At 41.7% G+C, this 19,967-nt stretch overlaps 1 protein-coding gene across 1 annotated transcript in view; it reads left to right on the forward strand.

Annotated features, from left to right (window-relative positions):
- Nucleotides 1–19,719, forward strand: part of LOC140238138 (glycerol-3-phosphate dehydrogenase [NAD(+)], cytoplasmic-like) — a 31,540-nt gene extending 11,821 nt beyond the window's left edge. The window contains exons 3-8 of the mRNA XM_072318073.1: nt 3,556–3,696; nt 14,043–14,184; nt 15,471–15,583; nt 16,687–16,917; nt 17,456–17,562; nt 19,548–19,719. Of these exons, the coding sequence (XP_072174174.1) occupies nt 3,556–3,696; nt 14,043–14,184; nt 15,471–15,583; nt 16,687–16,917; nt 17,456–17,562; nt 19,548–19,644 (831 nt within the window). The 3' untranslated portion in view covers nt 19,645–19,719. The remainder of the gene's footprint in view (nt 1–3,555; nt 3,697–14,042; nt 14,185–15,470; nt 15,584–16,686; nt 16,918–17,455; nt 17,563–19,547) is intronic.
- The last annotated feature ends 248 nt before the right edge of the window (nt 19,720–19,967 follow it).

The raw sequence follows: 19,967 nt of genomic DNA on the forward strand, positions 1-19,967 counted from the left end.
AGAGGACCTCCCAATCACATTATTTTCACCAAGTGATAACAGATAGAACTGTATTTAAATTGCATCTGTGATAAAATTGCAATTTGTAATCACTAGAACTGGAAACAGACCAGATACTAATACAGTTGAACCTCTCGTATCCGGACAAGTCGGACCGGGGCTCATCCGGATAAGGGATTTGCCCAGATACGGGAGACTCAATGCTTTATACATGTACATAATATACATACACATGTACTGAAGTAGCCCATTGTAGTACCACATGTACAGTAATGTGTATACTGCAACCTTTTCATTGTTACACTCAGTAATAGACCCCAAAATAGAGGTTCGTGTTTGCAAGAATGAAATCATTTTCTTTTATAATTTCTTGAGATTATTTACCTAAATAATTATTAAGAAATGTATCAAGTATATGTAATTCATGTGTGTTTGTGTAGGAGTTCTCAAGGAGTTGGGAATCCCCCTTTCCTCCCGTAATTATTTAAAAAAAAATCACGGCGAGATTGCGTCCGTATAATAGAGATATCCGGATAAAGGGAGGCCGGATAAGAGAGGTTCAACTGTACTGATTATACACAGTGCACAAAAAAAGAAATGATGTGTGTATTCAATATTGTCTGTACATTATCCCTCCCAAGTAAATTCAGTGTGTGACAAATCATTATTTCTAGTCATTTTCCTGTCCACTGTGATACCAGATACATGTAGCTGTCCCCCTGTTTGGCTTGTACAATGCCAGGCCTCTTGCACATGCGTTTGTGCCCATTTGCACACAAACACACAAAACATCATTGTGCGTCTGCACAGATTAATATTGATTTTTTGTTGTTCACTACTCCCATAGCAATACATTTGCAATTGATATTACAAGGCTTTATTCTAATATCAGGATGCAGTTGGCAGATGCTTTTATGCCTTAACTGCAATTAGAAATCAGACTGAATGGACAATTCACATTAAATTTTATTTGTGAGAGTGTTATTCAGGTCATTGCTTTCCAGTGCATCTTAACCAGAGACAATGGTGTGAAGGTACAGTATAACTGTATGACAAGGTTCCTTCCCCCCCCCCCCTTATGGAAAACCTGGCAAAGTCATCGGAATTGGACAGCAGATTTGCAGGTGTGGAGAGAGGTCATGAAAGAACTTAACAAGTCGTAAACTTGTTTTTACCAAAATTTACCAATTTGTGATTCCCCAAATTATGATTTGACTTTGTTTCCACCTTAGCTATATAATGTTGTTTTTATGTTGTTGTTTTTGTCTCGCCCGTATAGCGGAAGTGAGACACAGGCATCAATTTTCTGTCGTTGGCATCGTCGGCATATAGTTAACAATTTGGTGTACTCTCTCTAATTTTCCACAGCTTTGATCTATTAGGCCTACCACCAAACTCACACCACAGGTACATAACCCCAAAATGCTGGTCATGTTTGAATATGGGTGAAGTCTGAAAAGGTCAAAAGGTTTATGAACTTGCCATGATCAGCACTGCATGCGCAGTATTGTTTTGTACTCTCAGTTTTCCACAGCTTTGAGCTATGACCACAAAACACACACCACATGTACATCACCTGGTATATCACCTGGAGATGCTGGTCAATGTTTGGACAAGGTCAAATGTCAAAGTTCAATGAACTTACATGAAAAAAAAAACCATTATAATCACAAACTGCAATACAACCATGTGAGACATAGCCTGACATTTGACTTGTTTGAAAGCTGCACTCCCAAGTTTATATGGTGTTTCTGGAAAGTTTTAAAGCCCCTGTTTACCATTGGGAGCAGTAATTCATTTTTTTTTTTTTTCGAGTTATCACATTTGATGCCTGTGTGTAGGTCAACTATATCACAAAACATCCTACCACACAAAAATTTTGCAATAAAGCCTATGATAGAAGGAGATATCACTACTTTTAGCTCACCTGAGCCAAAGGCTCAAGTGAGCTACAACGTTTTGTATTGCCCTTCGTCCGGCGTCCGTCGTCCGTCGTCCGTCGTCCGTCGTGCGTAAACTTTTTACATTTTCATCTTCTTCTTGAAAATCCCAGGACCGATTTTCATCAAACTTGGAAGGTAGCATCCCTAGGGGGCTAGGAACTCAATTTGTTAAAATGGGCACCATGCCCCAACCAGAGGGCCCCCAGGGGGGCCCAAACCCTCCAAAATTAAGGAATCTGTAAAAATCTTCTTCTCTAGTACCAGAAGTGATAGAGCTAAGTTAATACTATGAGTTAGTACATTGATGACTGTAGTTTCAAGTTTGTTCATGGCAGGATCAGGGGTGCCCCCTTGGGACCCAGGGGAGGGGGTTGGGAGGGGTTCTAATGGGGCCTAAATTGTACATTTTCATCTTCTTCTTGAGAACCCCATGACCCATTTTTACCAAACTTGGCAGGTGGCATCCCTAGGGGGTTAGGAACTCAATTTGTTAAAATGGGCACCATGCCCCACCCAGGGGGCCCCCAGGGGGGCAAACCCCCCCCCCCCAAATTAAGGAATCTTTAAAAATGTTCTTCTCTAGAACCAGAAGTGATGGAGCTAAGTTAGTACTATGAGTTAGTACATTGATGACTGTAGTTTCAAGTTTGTTCATGGCAGAATCAGGGGTGCCCCCCTTGGGACCCAGGGGAGGGGGGTGAGGAGGGGTCCTAATGGGGCCTAAATTGTACATTTTTATCTTCTTCTTTAGAACCCCATGACCCATTTTCACCAAACTTGGCAGGTAGCATCCCTAAGGGGTTAGGATCTCAATTTGTTAAAATGGGCACCATGCCCCACCCAGGGGGCCCCCAGGGGGGCCCAAACCCCCAAAATGAAGGAATCTTTAAAAATCTTCTCTAGAATCAGAAGTTATAGAGCTAAGATAATACTATGAGTGAGTACATTAATGACTGTAGTTTTGAGTTTGTTCATAGGAGATCCAGGGGTGCCCCTCTTGGGGGCAGGGGGGGGGGGGGGTGGGGGTGGTTGGGAAGGTCCAAATGGGGGCCTGAATTGTACATTTTCATCTTCTTCTTGAAAACCTCATGATGGATTTTCGTCAAACTTGGCAGGTAGCATCCCTAGGGGGTCAGGATCTAAATTTATCACAATGGGCACCATGCCCCACCCAGAGGGCCCCAGGGGGCCCCAATCCCCAATAATTAAGGAATCTTAAAAAATTTGGGCCCTTATTGTACATTTTCATCTTCTACTTGAGAATGCCTGGTCAAATTTTGGTAGAGCTGTGAATAATTTAGATTAGTGACTGCGTGAAAGGTGAACTTGCGATACTCAGGTGAGCGCTAGACCCGCGGGTCTCTTGTTCTCTATACGCTGTGAATCATAACTGTAGACAGCTTAATCTGTAAACAATTTTAATAAAACTTTTGTTCACATTTTGTATATTTAACAACACTTATTATTGATTATACTGATTAACATTTTTACATTGGTTGTTTCTATCCCTTCACATTTTAGAACTATGTTGAATCACTAAAGCTGGGTTTTTGTTTCATCTGCAAATGGTAAATAGTGCCTTTGACCATATTTTCTTACATCTAATTTGTAGGTGGCCATTCCAGATGTCGCGGAGGCAGCCAAGGGAGCAAACATCCTCGTCTTCGTTCTTCCACATCAGTTTGTTCCAAAGATTTGCGAGACGCTCAAGGGAAAAATTGATGGTGATGTAATGGCTATCTCACTTATCAAGGTACTATTAAACTTCTGTGCATGTCTGTGTGCTTTTCTTTTATTTGTGTTTGTTTGTGTGTGTGTGTGTGTGTGTGTATGTGTTGCTGATCTCAGTTATTTTGTTGGTTGAATGTAGCCTTTCTGATGCAAGACAAAATGTTAATAGTTTATGGTTTGAATAATTCTAAGATACAAACAAGTGAGTTTTATGAGTGAAATATCAAGTATTGTACTCAATCCTGCCATTAGCATGGATACATTATACTTTTTATTGAAATAAAGCTGATTGGCTGGTACTGAAGAATAAAAAAAAAACAAACAAAAAATAATGGGGTAGTTTGATCAAAGCATACCAGAGACTGTGAATGCCCAGTAAGAATGTTTATGTGAAACCATGGACCTAAAGGTCCATGGTGAAACCAACCAAGAAAAGGAAACATTGATCAGATTGAATCAGCTTATAATGTCAGATAAACTGCTGTCAATTTTTTTTTCTTCAGATTTTCATACATATTTGGTGCTAGAATTGAAGGATGCATTTATCGGATTGTTGAGCAAAATTTGTGTTCTGCAGTGCATATTTTATTCATTTTGATTAAGGGGCTATAAATTCTATGTGATTTAATCTAAGTAATTCTTGTGATTTCCTTTTTTTTAATGTCAAATTAAAGAGGCACCTTCCAGCCTTAAAGAACAATTGTATTCTATTATTTCTTATCATCTTTCAGTAGCATGATGTGCTTTCAGCAAAAGAGGGTTAAGTTCACAAGGAGCCTGTCCCATTTTTATGGACCGCATCCATATCCTACGATTTCTTAAACCAGTGGAAAGGACCACTTCAGAGGCTGGGAGCCTTGATGTGGAAAGAAGTGCATTTGCCTTGAATGATTCACACAAGTAAATCTTGTTTTCTTGCAGGGTGCTACAAGTGCACTTGCCCGCTTCCCAAGGGCAACTAAATCCTGTTTGGCAAGTGATATGTGTATATGTGGGTGCTTACCTGGTGATATGCTCTTGCACAAATGTCCATCCGGGCAAGGGAGAGAAATATACTTTTTAGTGCTCCGCTATTGTGCAGCATTTTTTTTTTTTTTTTTTTAAAGAAGATTATGCAAAGGTATTTGATGAATGTTCTTCCATATTCAGTGTCCAAGATGTCTACTGCCATAATCTTTCCAATCAAAATCACCTGGAACCAAGCATCACTATTCATCCAATTGTGATATATTTATTTTTCTACAATTTAGGGTCTTGTTCCCCCTGATATAAACTTAAGTCTTCAGAAAGAGGTAAACTATCTCCAGAATCTAATCTCTGTAGTCATGGATTTTATCCTGATCTCTCTGCTGGGAGTTATTTAATCCAGAGAAATGGGTTACTTTGAAAGAAAGCAGTGAAGTATGAGCAACAGATCGTGTGAGTTTCTACGAATGTCAAGATATTTGGAACCATTCATCTGTGGGCACTTTAGAATTATGTTATTTTTCTCTCTCCAACTACATAGAAAGTGTCTGAATTCTTGCATTCATCTTTAGAGGAGTTACCTCGCCCCTTCTTGGCGATATGCAAAGATTGTAATGTTCTTTACCTGTCTGTTGAAAATTGTTTCAAGGAGATTGACAAGTAGTGATTCTTGATGTTCACAACATGCATTTTGTCCAGTAGATGTACTCACATTTTTTTATCGGAGCAAGATTGCTACCATAAGAGATATCTTCTTGATGTTACGAAAGATGACTTGGTTACATTTTAAATGGTCGTAACCTTTTGTCATCATAGCCATATTTCCCCAAACCTTGCCTCAGATCTGTTGCTGCTCATGTGTTGCTGCTCTCATTCAAAATGGCTCCATTTCTTTCTGCCCTGGGTGAACCTAACAAGGAAGGGAGACTCTATAGAACTTCCAAGTCTCTGATCCTGTCTTTCTGGACGGCTCTGCATGCAAGCGCGTTCTTGCATGTGCAGTTTCTTTTCATGTGGTTCACAATTGAAGATTAACAGCATCAGTCACATTCATGATTGCACACTACCCCCATTATGTATTGACTCAAGTGGGTTTTTTTTTTCAGTATCTACGTGAAATAACTGATCAGATTTAGTACTGACAACCACATGGTATTTACTTATGTGAGACCATTATTCAGTGGCATGATATCCCCCGTTACGCTCTGAATGTACTGTATATGTTTGACTGCTTGTCACATGCAGTGTGAGTGAAAGTCTTTGTTGTGTGGTCACAACAAATATGCCGTGTGCAAATCAGACCATTCGTTTGTGATTATGTGTGTCTTTGAAAGTATGTTTGCATCTGTGTGACTACATCAAAGCATGTGTGTGTGGTGCCAAAATATCAATATTTTCAGGATTGACGTTGAGCGTTTTCTGAGCAGTAAACCTGCTACATGTGTGTTTGTGTGTGTGTGTGTGTGCAAATTCAGACTGCTTTGATATCAAAGTATTACAAGGACTATGTAAACAAGTTGTCATAAGTAGGCATTTTTACTCACATCTCTACCACATCCTGATGTTAGAGGCACAGTACGAGACCTTGTGTTCTTGGTCAGCAGAATGAAATTTGCACCCTTATACCCCGTTTATACTGCTAGCGGGTTTCAGAGCCTCCTCGAGGAGGTTCGAAAGCCCACTCTGAAAAAGCAGCCTCTTGTCTGTTCATACTGCTCGCCAAAAGCTGACCCTAGCAGGCCCTCGCAGGCCCAACCTTCTCCTCTCCTCTGATTTATGGCGCGAGCTTTTGAGTGACAGTGTGCAAGTTGAAAGGCTTTCTGCAGCGGGGATTGGTCGAGATGGCTGGGTTGTTTATGTAAGCAGGTGATGACCTTCAGCAATTACCTCCGGTCGGCCAAAAAGCGGCTTCTCAAACCCCCTTTGCGTTTATACTGCAGTCGAACCTCCTCGAGCCTGCTATAGCGGGTTCTGAAACCTCCCCCCATAGGAGGTTTCAGAACCCGACCCGACCCGACCCGATCAGATCGCCTTTTCTGAATTCTGTCTGTTTATACTGAGCTGAAAGCCTGCTCGAAGCGGCTACAGGGGGTTTCAGAACCCCCTTTTCCCTTAGTATAAACGGGGTATTAGTGTTGCTAGCATTCTGCTCCTTTGGGGCCTTCCAGCCAAGCTAGCACTCGCCAGGACACACATACTAGACCCAAATATGATAGCATTTAATCGGGTACCCATAATTCATCGTCGCTTGGGTGACAAGACCACGTATCTGCAAAATTTCAAATGTTCAGGAGAGCAAACAAACATGGCAGCCAAAGCTCTGTATCAAATGGGAGAGCCTTTCCTTTGACATGCTGTGGTGGCTTCATTTTTTTTTTTTGTGGTAAGACAGTCAGGATTTGGACAGAACATCACATTATCTGACCATTAATCCAAAAAGTCATTTTCACCAAAATTTCAGATACCTGATACGAGGTCTTGTCGCCCAAGTGACGTTATAATTCTTAGTAGAGAAGTGTATTGTGGTCGGAGTGCCTTGCTCAATAGAAAGATTCCCATGACAACAGGGCCTTGAAAACTGGACATACAATGTACAGATTGAAAGTGCAGTGCACAATCCACAAACCACAGCGCCCATAGCCTTACATAAGAGCCTGCCGTTTATCTCGAATGGCAGATTTGGCATTTCCTTATTTTCTTTCCCTCTTTGTGCCTAATTAAAGCAAACATACAATGTATATTTTATGAATGTCACGCTGAGATCTTCCTGTGTTCGATAATTAACCAGACGGACTTGAATTTTGACCAGTCTATCACAATTTTCAGTCATTTGTGATTTTCTAGCCATTGTAGTCAGGAAGTTAATCATTTGATGGTAAGCAGATCACTAACAGGCATTCAGATGCAAAAACTTTATACCAGAACGGTATAGGGCTCAGTTACAATGAATTTATACATCAGAACGCTGACTGACGAAACGACGTATGACGTTTATAGCGAAACGACGGTCAGAGTATCGTTTTGAACTAGAACTGGATAACGAATTAGCATTCCAATGTGTCCATTGCGCGTCTGAACGAATGGCGACCATAGAACGGTATAACTGGGCGGGGCTTGATAGGAGCAAGCACGAAAGGTGACCTTATACCCGTCACTCATAACCATAACAACATGTGCAGTGAGAAACTGCACATCTATATAGACATTTTTCCGGAATGGTCGAAATTAGCGTCTGAACGGTCTGTCAGCTGTCCGATGATTCTTTATATGCCATTTCTTTATCAAGTTTTGGTATAAACGGGCTTGCATCTGAAAAGGGGGTAACTCGTGTCAAATTCCAAACTACTGCAGATGATGAAGAAGAATAACTACAGTGAACCTTGAAACTAGCATCCCTGGGATATTTTTATGGCTTTATATTTGACTGAGATTTACTGTTGTGGGGGGGGGGGGGCTGAGATTAGAGTGGAATGAAGAGCTATTGTCTGCTCACAAATTGAACATGTGTATGCTTTACTTATAGATCTTTGTGGGTAGAATTTATGTTTGGCTTAGCGTGCGGATATTTCTTGGGAGCAATTGTTTCATGAGCAAATGCCATGAAACAGTTTCAGATGCTGAAATGACTCTCCTTGATAAGTGAGGACCGTGACACAAACTTACTGGCCTTTAAAACAAAATGTAACTTTTGAAATGCTAACATTAAGCGTAAAGAAGGCACCATAGTGGAAGTGAACACAGGATCAAGCTGAACGTCATTTTTGGAATTAGCTTTTGGAGGTCAAACCATTCAGATTCCAAGTATGCACCCCAAATTTAGTAAATATATGCTTAATTCAAAAAGACCTCAAAATCGAATTATGATTGGCACAAATGTTATAAAAGAAGGTGTTTGGGAGAAACATGACTCATGATTGCTTTCAAATTTACAATTGCAACTTATTTGCCAACAATTAAGATCTTTTGTAAACATGAAAGCAGTCACATTTTCATCTGGATGCTGCAATATTTAGGTAAAGTTCCAAATCCCTTCTTTGCATTCTGAGTGTAAATGAAAATGAAATTTGTGTCATGCAATTTCATATGCATTTTACAATTAGAACCTAAATCAACCTAACCATGCAGTATCTATGAGGAGTAACAGATTTTTCCTGAATTTGCAGTTTAGTCTTCGGAAGTACCGGTCACCTTTTGGTCATCTTTTGGTCACTTGTAATGTATATTTCAGCCACTCACTCATGAGATCAGCACTTTAACACACCATTGACATCGTATGGAGTGATGTTTCTAGTGGCAACGACAGTTGAATCAGTTTTCTATGATCCAGGTAGTCACACACTCCCCCTGCATCCCACAGTTTGAGACTTTTGGGATCTGTCTGACCACTTGTACTGTTGATATTATGTATTATATAGTATGGAGCTTAGAGTTGTTGAAGGTTTACCTGTCCCCTCCCCCGCCATTCCCCTCCCCCACACATACACACATAATCTCCAGTAAATTATGAGGGTTCGTACCATTCACATTCATTAGGGTATTGGTACCAGCATATAACCTCATTATATTATACCCAGCATGTGTGCAGTAAGAAGAAAGTACAGCACAGTGAGGATAAAAAACAAATCAAAAATGTAAGAAGTCAGCACTACCACAAGAGTATTTGTGTGATGGTCACAGGTGGTGTGATCTTAGTCTTTACACAAGTATGGACTTTGTGTTTATGTGAGAACAACAATAGATCAGAACTTTCGTCGATATGATTTTTTGCATGCATACACCGAATGTACATATGACATTGATAGTGGCCAAGATTGTATTGAGTGGAGGGTTCATACAGAAAAAAATGGGATGAGATCAAATATTTGCAGTGCCGTCGTACCATTGCCTTGTCTCTCCCTCAGTGAACCACCCCTCGAGCCATTGTCGCTGGGGGCTTTCTGGAGTTTTTAGGTGGTTATCATTGGGGCTTTGAGTTTAAAAATAGGGAGGGAGTCATTATAAATTGCACTACTTTAGTGCGCTGCTTCTTCAGTGATAGTACTGGTACCATGTTTAATTTGTTCTTTGCAGGGAAAAAAAAAGCTGAAGTACTGAACTTTACAATATTGTGTTGTGGATTAGTTTTCTGTCCTAAATACAGGATATTTCCAATACCAGTTGTACTTTGATTCCATGGTGCAGCATTAATTAGTTTGCTGAGCAAGAGTCTGTCATTTCCTGTCACTGCTTGCAATTTGCAACCACTGTATGATTTGGTAGGGATTAATTTGAGTCTTAAGTCGTAATAGATGTTGTAGGTTTTACTTAAAGACCCAGTGGTATGGTATGGGGATACCATAGTGGGAAGGCTGGTCCGGTTTGGATTATTCGAGAATTCCCATTACAAATTGTGTATAGCTTGATTGGAATCAGCTGTTAACAATGAGCATAGGCTTAGATACATTCGATGCATATATGTGCAGACAGGGAATGGAATAGGGAATGGATCAAGCCACCCATGAGTTTAGACCCCGTTTTCAGTGAGTGAAAAGGCCGGGCTCAGGCCGGGCTCAGCCCGGCCTTCTTTCACTGTAAATGCTCAAAAGGCCAGATGCGGTACCAAAAATGGCCGCGCATTTGGCCAAGCTCTGGAGGTAAACAATGTAGTCTCGGCCTGGCCTTTTCTCACTGTAAACGCAAACTTGGCCAAATGCAGTACCAAATTGCGACCGGCGCGCTCCCAATAGTAGTCGTTTGTTTACAAGCAGAGCGCCACTATGACAAAATATTGAAAGCCCGGGCCGAGCCCTCCACTGTAAACGGACAGAATTGCGGGGCTGAGTACTGAAATTGAGGCAGGGCTCAGCCCAGCCCTGCACTGTAAAGTGGGTCTAACATGCTAACTGGGTCTTTAAAACCTTTAGCATGCTCTTTTCACACCTTAGTTTAAATTAGGGGGCAGTGAAATTGTCATCATACTTCATAATATTTCATTCACTACGTGGCCGTAATGATTGTATAGCTCTTTACTTTGTTCAGCTGTGTTCATAGTATCAACGTGTGGTACATTTCATTGATAGCAATATCTTCATACTATTAATCCTGGCTGATGTGGTATAGACTAGTAGGTTGCCTACTGTGGGAATGAAACACCTGTTGATGACTACCCTTTCTCTCACAGGAAGAAAGGCCTGCATATATTGGACATCTTGAAACATACACCAAACGGGGTGACATACACCAAATGGGGTAATATCGAGTCATGCTGTTTTAAACAGTACTTTGAGATTGTATCACATGAAGTTGAAGGTACATGTACAGTAATTTACATTGGAGGTATTGAATGGGACAGATGCCATATTCAATGACTAATGAATTCTTTGCTAACAGCATTCATGATATGACTTAAATTGTTCAAGGTTTGTCATCATTATCATGGCTCAACTAATATTATATTGTGTAGTATTATACATATATTTATAATATATCACAGTCATTACAGTTCATTCTTTTTGTGAATAAATTTGTACACCATTGGTTGAAGTGAGGTTAAAGGGGCATTCCGGACGATTTTCATAATTTCACATCATGTAGTACATAAATCAACAGCTTCATGTATAGATTTGTAGAATTTATTGTGGTTCTTGAGCAGAGAAACAGTAATTTCAAAAACCTTAAACAAATTACACTGAACAAAGATGATGACATAGGAGCCTCACATATCTCAGAAATGTAGCAGTGTCATTCCATTACAATACCCCATGCTTGCAAGCTCACCTGTGTGTAATCTATGCATGCCTTCTTCTTTTGTGCTGCTTCCTTGAGCCACATCTCATGCATTCTTATGGTGAGGCTGCCATGTCATCATCCTTGTTCATTGCAATTTGTTATAAACTTCGAAAACATTCTTATTTTTCATCCCAATCATTATAAATCCTGAAACTCTGTACCCAGTATAACTAATTTATACATGTTCAAATGTAAAAATTTGAAAATCATGCGGAGGTCTCCTTTAAAAAGAAATGTCTTCTGGGGCATTTGATGACATAAATGGTATCCCGGGGTACCAAATAAAAATCAGCCATTTTGTTGAATTATTTATTTTTTTAAAAAGGTTGTACCCTGGGTGCCAAAAAGAGGAAATTATTTTGGCGCTGGAGCTATCGCGCGCTAGCCACTCCACTGCACTGCACTAAAGCACACGCTAGTAGTATAAACATGCAGTGGCATGGGAATGACTATGTACACACACACTCAGTGCATGCATTTTTCTCTGGCTGTCCTCGAGTGGACGTGAGGTGGCGCTACACAACGCGGTAACCCCAGTTACTACAGTACCCCGGGGTAACGCGTGATGCATCATTTATTGAACTCATATTATCCTCAGTGGTGCATAATAAAAACACTGTTTTCCATTATGTCATTGTCCCTGTATCCTGGATATAAGGGTACTGGAATTTTAATAACAACAACAATAACTTATTCAGTAAACTTCAATTTCATTTATGTGGGTGAATGGTGCATTTATTTCTGACATGTATGAAGTAAATTCCTTGTTAAGTAACCACCATAATGTATACATTTAAGATATACTCATCAAATTACTACTGTTTTACACTGCAATGAATATTCAGTCTTGTTGCACAAACAGCCACATTTTTTCTAGCAGGAGTTAGAGGTGTAATCTTTAAATTTTGCATGAGAAAAATTTGTTGTGCATCAGTGGCTGATGATACCCCCCCCCCAAGGAAAAATACCACACACACCAAGAAACAGATAAACAGTACCTTCTTCTTTGTCTTGTCTAAAGCTAATTGTGTGCATCATCAGCAATATTTCCTTAAAGGTCCAGTTTACCTTTGGGAGCACTGATTTCAAAACTGTTCAAGATATCACATTTGATGCATATGTGTAGGTCTGTTGTATCACAAAACATCCTACCATATAAAATTTTTGCAATAAAGCCTAAAATATGAGGAGATATCAGCATTTTTCTCAATAAACCATAACTGTATACGGTTTAGTCTGAAAGTGTTCTTATTATAACTATTGTTCACATTTTCTGTATTTAACGATACTTAACATCGATTATACGGATTCAAATTTTTACAGTGGTTGTTTTTATCCCTAACTCTCATTTTAAAACTATTTTAAAGCACTAATGTTGGGTTTTTGTTTCATCTGCAAATGGTAAATTATGCCTTTAATATACTAACCTCCAAACCTTCACATTTATAAAGGTATATCATTTGGCAGGGCAGGGATTTGAACAGATACAAGTTTTAAATAGGCCATTGTTCATCTATCAGTGGTGAAAATGCAACAATCCACAAAGTTTCTTTATATAATGCCATGGAAGGACAGTGATTTCTTACATGTGCCTGTATGAGTACAATAGCTAGTTATAAGATACAGATATTGTCGCTCCTTTTGTCCTCAGGGGTATGATTTACATTGCCACACCTTTGATTGGCCCTGACTGACTCTAAAGTGAAGATTGATTGGTCTGTCTGGGCACTGTAAAGATACATAGGCTTTGTAATTCTATAACAACATACATAATTGATAGGTTTGTCATCGACTAATAAGTGCCACAGATGTATAGCAATGTATGTCTAATACCCCGCTTATAGTCCCCCACAATACAGCACAACTTCCGGAGGTTGTGCCATGTTTATCTCAGCTGCCTGGGACTCTAAACAGACATGACACAAAAGTACATGTCTGGAATGAGTCTGGAGTGAGTCTGAGGTAAAAGTGCAGCTTAGTACCAGCAATGCTCGACACTAACTTATTTTTTGGTTGCCCGACAATGCTCACCAAAACACAGTTTTTAAACAGTGGTGACAAGGCATCTATTTCTACTGGACCACTGCTATTGTCGAGCCTGGATGAGTCTGAGCTAACATCGATCCTGAGGTTGTGCTGTGTTTATCACAGACAAGGGGACTCTAAACAGTCACAGGGTAAACATGGCACTCACTTCAAGTGACCTGCACTGTCTGTGGCACGAGCGGGCATATGCACATACTGAGAATGCTCGCCTCTCTTCAGGATAAATGCGCGGCCACCGCCATAAAAACATATGCCGACTTCATGCTAGACAGCGGGGAACTCTGAACAGAGGGTCTCTTTCACCTTGATGTATACAAGGTTGGGATCCTTGCAGCTTGTTCATTGTGAAGCATTTAGATGATTCCTCTTTTTTTTTTTTTTTTTTTAGTGGTCAAGTTATAGAACAAATAATCCAAATGCAAATGCATCACTTACGTTACAACTCTTGGGAGTATGAGGCCCCCTACAGGCCATTGAGTGCTACCTCCTTGTTTGATATCTCCACTGCCTCGGGTTATCAACCTCTTGGAAGTATATTTTTAGGGAAATAATACATCACAATTGTGCTTGATGTCTTCGTAACCACAGGGCGTGCACATCAAAGACAATGGGCTGGAGTTGATATCGGAGCTGATCTCAGGCTACCTTGGGGGAATTCCCTGCCACGTGCTGATGGGGGCCAACCTCGCGCCAGAAGTAGCCGCGGAGAAGTTTTGCGAGACTACCATTGGTGAGTGCGGGGGCTGTCTTTACACAAGATGCCCGAAGTTGCACTGAAAGCTACATATCATCAGGGGATCCACTTCATATTTTGATGACAATATGGCATGTATGGTGATTACATGATAGTGATAGATTCTAACAGTTCTTGTAAAGGTCACATGTTCAGTTTTATGAAGAGTATGCATGAACCAGCTTTCTCTTGCTATATCTCACTTATTTTGTCTAGATGTCTCATACAATTTGGTAGATATGAAAATGAGCATGGTTACCATGAGGGACTAGTCTTTGCAAAATTAAACATCAGAAGTATACTGTTTCATCTGTATTTCGTGTGTGTGTGTGTGTGTGTGTTTGTTTGTTTGTTTGTTTGTTTTATTTTTTTTTATTTATTTATTTATTTATTTATTTTATTATTATTATTTTTTTTTTTTTGGGGGGGGGGGGGGGGGGGACTAGCAGGTCCTTTATGGTCTGATGCATTCAACATATCATGACCCGCCACGTCAAAACGATCCGAAAGTCGCTGACGGCTGAGCCGAGAAAATCGAGTTTGAAGTCAGATCATCAAAATTGGTCAAAACCATTGACTTTCTGTTTTTTGACATAATTTTGTATTCTAATGTTTCATCTATCATCTGCCAAAATTAAGGAGGTAAATGATCAAAGGAAATGGAAGAAATTAGCATTTTTGTGGGCCATTATTTCCAAAGTTGAAACGGAGCAGAATGTGTCCGAAGATTTGGATTTAGCGCTGCAGATAGACTCTGCCCCTTACAACGAGGGAGTAATTTTATTGGTGAGTGTATAGCATCCTGGTTACTGATTGGTTGTGCATAAACCGCTGGTGCTAAGCTTGAAAGAACATCGCGGAGGTTGCTAGGGGCATACTTTTTATTGTCAACAGGTGAAAACTGTCTTACCTCCCCCTTGATCACGATAGCGTCGGAAGGAAAACTTTGAAGGCGGTTTTCTCAAAATGCTGATCACTCGACATGCTCTCTTAAAATCATCGATATCTCCGCAACCGAGTACTTTCGTGAGTTATGTTATGTATGCAATTAAAGCAGAAGAGGAAGGGCATAATGTCATGTCATTTTCAGAAAGTCGACCTCCCCCGACTTTCGGGCCCTTTTGTTGTAGTGGGTCACATATATTCAACCAGTGTCAGGTGTGAAGTGAGGTTCTCCAGTGTCCCTCCCCCTCTGTTCCCATGCATAGCTGTTAGTGGCTGCTCTGAAATAACATTCATATTTCTTGTTTGTTTTCATCACAAATATCTTGTGTTATTCTCAGGATGTAAGGACAAAGAGAAGGGAAAGCTCCTCAAGCTGCTGTTTGAGGTCGATTACTTCAGGATTGTTGTCGTGGAAGACAAAGACACCGTCGAGCTGTGTGGTGCTCTAAAGGTTGGTCCTTGCTTGCATGCTCAGCCTTTTAATATTGTATGTGCGTTTAAAGGTGCATGGTCCCGGTGTTTTAGTCAAATGTGTACGCGGGCGCACGGCGCAAGTTTCCTATAGAGACCTACGCTATCGCCTTCTCTTTGGCGCTTACGCTTTGGCCCACTTTCCCCGAGTGCGAAGAAGTCCGATTCACTGTAGTCAGTGGTCCGATCACAGTTCAGCTCATGATTCGGCTGAGGAGGATGACAGCTTAAGCAAACTTCTTTTGTGATGTCATAATAACAAGCACATATGCACGCACCCTGGCATTACTACAGACTGCGCGATGCGCAAAGAAGACAACAAAGGCAACGTTACTTAGCAACACCTACGCACTTTATTCTTGATGACAGCTCAACTTCGGTAACCTTCGTATCAATGCTAACGGTGATCGGCAGTATCATCAACAGCGCCATCTATACTACCGGGACTATGCCCCTTTAACTTCCATGCTACTGTGTATTGTCTTTTAAGTTACAGATTTCCCCTTAACGAGAACTGCAGATCAGTCCTTGTGGACCCTTTGCTGTTTAGAAAAATGCATTTTCTTCAAGGAAGAGCTGCGGTAATTTGCTGTGTAAACTTTATTTTTACTGTTCATTGGAGCATGATTTAAGTAGTTTATGTAAAGTACTCACCTATATCTGAAGCAGGAATGTAGTTTTATTGACATATGTGTGAGTTGTTTCATTGTACAATAGAGACTATGAAGCCTTGTTAGTATTACCAAAAAGAAAGGGATAGGATGTATCCACAAGTCAGGCTGAGTCTGACTCTCAGTCAGAGGACTTGAGCTAGAATCCAGTCCAGTGCATATGTCCTTGGACAAAATGTTTTTACGCACCGTGTACCTCTCAACCCAGGTGTATGAATAGATACCTGGCAATTCTAGGGTAATCATGACATCAGGGCCCTCTGGTAGAACAGTAGCAATACCGAAGAGGCTACCCTGGATAAAGACGATCATATTATCATTGTTGTTATTATATTGAAGTGTGCTAATCAAAGTAGTACTTGATGGTAAATAATGCCGATATATTCCTGCCTGTGTTCATCTGTGCTCATAGAATATTGTGGCAGTCGGTGCAGGTATCATCGACGGACTCAAACTTGGCGACAACACAAAGGCGGCCATCATCCGCCTCGGCCTGATGGAGATGGTGTCCTTTGCCGAGACGTTCTACAAGAACGTTCAGAAGTCGACATTCCTGGAGAGCTGCGGCGTGGCCGATCTCATCACAACCTGCTACGGCGGGAGGAATCGTCGTGTCGCAGAGGCCTTCGTACTTACTGGGAAGGTACCGTGAAAAATTGTAATTTAGTGTTTCCTGTCATCTATACCTGTACACAGATGGACTCTCTAGGAAAGTAGCTACATAATGATTGGGTGGTTTGCCAATGAGGAAAGAGTGACGGTTGGCACAGACAATTTATTGGAAATGAAAGCTTGAAAATATCCTGAAACCAGTGTTCATTTCATAAAGCCACTTTATCCTTGCTTGGAAAAACTTGCAAATTCAGCATTATGGACCAAAACTCTCCATTGTGTATTCAATACTTATTATGAGGACACATTGCAAGGTAACAATCCTGTAGCAATTTCATGACAATATTTGCCATAATTCATTAATGTATATAAATTGAAAGTAAAAAAAAAAAAATGGAAAAAAAATCAGGTTTGTACTGCAAATGAATTGTTTTGATGCACAGAGCTGCTTGGAACATTGATGTCTATAAAACTTCTTGGGACTCTGTTTATTCATGTCTTTAATGTAACTTCATTGTTCTACAAAGATGAAATGATGTTGTTGTTGTTCGTTTTTTGTGTCTTACCAGACCATTGAGGAGCTGGAACAAGAAATGTTAAATGGTCAGAAACTCCAAGGACCGCAGACGGCGTACGAGGTCCACCAGATGCTCAAGTCAAAGAACCTGACAAATAGGTAAGGAACAGTTCACTTGTTGTACTTTACCCTGCCCCGCCCCTATCCCTTCTCCTTTCCCATCTCCATTCCCCTCCCCTCCATTTTACCCCTCTCCCCTACACTCCCCTCTTCCCTTTCTTGTCCCCTCCTCTCTCCCATCACCTCATCTCTTCCCTGCACACTCTTCTTCCCTCCTCTCTCCTTTTCCCCTCGTCTGTCCCCTGCCTTCATCCCTGTCCTATCCCTTTACACTCCACTCCCCTCCCTTCTCCCTTCCCTTTTCACCTCTTCTGTCACCTCCCCTTGTCCCCATTTCCCCTCTCCCCTACACTCCCCTCTTCTCTCCCCTCTCCCGTCTTCTTTCCCCTCCACTTGTTCCTTCTCATGCCCACTTCTTTTCCCTTCACCCCCTCTCCTACCTCTCCTATCCCTTTACCCCTCTCCTGTCCCCCCTCCCTCATCCCTTCCCTATCCTTTCCCCTCCCACCTACACTTCTTTTTCCCCTTCCCTCTTCCATTCCCTTCACCCCCTCTCCTACCTCTCCTATCCCTTTACCCCTCTCCTGTCCCCCCTCCCTCATCCCTTCCCTATCCTTTCCCCTCCCACCTACACTTCTTTTTCCCCTTCCCTCTTCCATTCCCTTCACCCCCTCTCCTACCTCTCCTATCCCTTTACCCCTCTCCTGTCCCCCCTCCCTCATCCCTTCCCTATCCTTTCCCCTCCCACCTACACTTCTTTTTCCCCTTCCCCCTTCCATTCCCTTCACCCCCTCTCCTACCTCTCCTATCCCTTTACCCCTCTCCTGTCCCCCCTCCCTCATCCCTTCCCTATCCTTCCCCTCCCACCTACACTTCTTTTTCCCCTTCCCTCTTCCATTCCCTTCACCCCCTCTCCTACCTCTCCTATCCCTTTACCCCTCTCCTGTCCCCCCTCCCTCATCCCTTCCCTATCCTTCCCCTCCCACCTACACTTCTTTTTCCCCTTCCCTCTTCCATTCCCTTCACCCCCTCTCCTACCTCTCCCATCCCTTTACCCCTCTCCTGTCCCCCCTCCCTCATCCCTTCCCTATCCTTTCCCCTCCCACCTACACTTCTTTTTCCCCTTCCCTCTTCCATTCCCTTCACCCCCTCTCCTACCTCTCCTATCCCTTTACCCCTCTCCTGTCCCCCCTCCCTCATCCCTTCCCTATCCTTCCCCTCCCACCTACACTTCTTTTTCCCCTTCCCTCTTCCATTCCCTTCACCCCCTCTCCTGCCTCTCCCATCCCATCCCTATCCTTTCCCCTCCCACCTACACTTCTTTTTCCCCTTCCTTCTTCCCTCCCCTTCCCTCCCCCCTCCTCCCTCTCCCATCCCCTTTCCCCTCTCGCCTAAACTTTTCCCTTTCAAACCCTCCCAGCCCACTCCCTTCTCTCCTTCGTCCTTCCTTCTGTCCACTAAACTGTACTCTAAAATATGCTAACTTACGACACTGCAGGTATTGCTACTTTGATGTAGTTGTCAACTCGGCACTGACATTACATTATCAATGAATTAAAGCCATATTTTTGCCAACTGAGCTGATGTACTTGTAATGATTAAATGTATTTCACTGCTTTTGAGCATGTATCTTTTGTAAGTGCTGTGATAGAGTTGAACTGTGATACAGTTGAACTGTGTATAGGGTATTTGAATGCCCAGTAGTAATAGTAATAATAACATACTTTGGTTAAACTTTGGACAGCAACTTCCAACTGATATCATTGTCACTGAGTACTGTAAAACACGATATATTCACAGCATGAAAATTTCGCGAATTGGAGCTGACGGCCTTTCTCGCAGCATGAAACTTTCACGACTTGCCACTGGCATCCAATGCATATTGTGTGGGCAAGAACTTTCGCGTGCATTTTAATTTCGCAAATGTTGCCGCTCGCGAAATTCGCGAAATTAAAATGCATCCGAAAATTCCTCATTTCACAGTAAAGTGTTGCTGATACCCTTGATTTCCTTGCAATCTCCAGGTACCCGCTCTTCACGGCCATCTACAATATTTGCTACGAGGGCCTGGCACCGTCGAAGCTCATCGAGTCTCTCCATGACCATCCAGAGCACATGTAAATCCGTAAAACTACCCCCTCATCACTACCACCGTTGCCATTCTCTTCCATGGAGTGTTTACCATTGCTGGCACTCATCCATTTCAGCTTCTACGACTTCTTCCTCTGTGAGGAGGAGACTTATTCAATAGGACCAGGAAATAAGATGATTTTTGTACCAATCGGGACAAGGGAATGAGCTGTAATGAGAAGGGTTATTTCCTGATAAAGTAGTGGCCCATGAGCCCTATAGAGTATAGGAATTTGCAATGGTCTGTAATGCATGATGATTGCTACCAAACATGATAGCAACACAGAAGGTGCTTAGAGCCGATTAATTTTCTA

The sequence above is a fragment of the Diadema setosum genome, chromosome 14, assembly GCF_964275005.1.
Source record: "Diadema setosum chromosome 14, eeDiaSeto1, whole genome shotgun sequence".
In the NCBI taxonomy this organism is placed as follows: domain Eukaryota; kingdom Metazoa; phylum Echinodermata; class Echinoidea; order Diadematoida; family Diadematidae; genus Diadema; species Diadema setosum.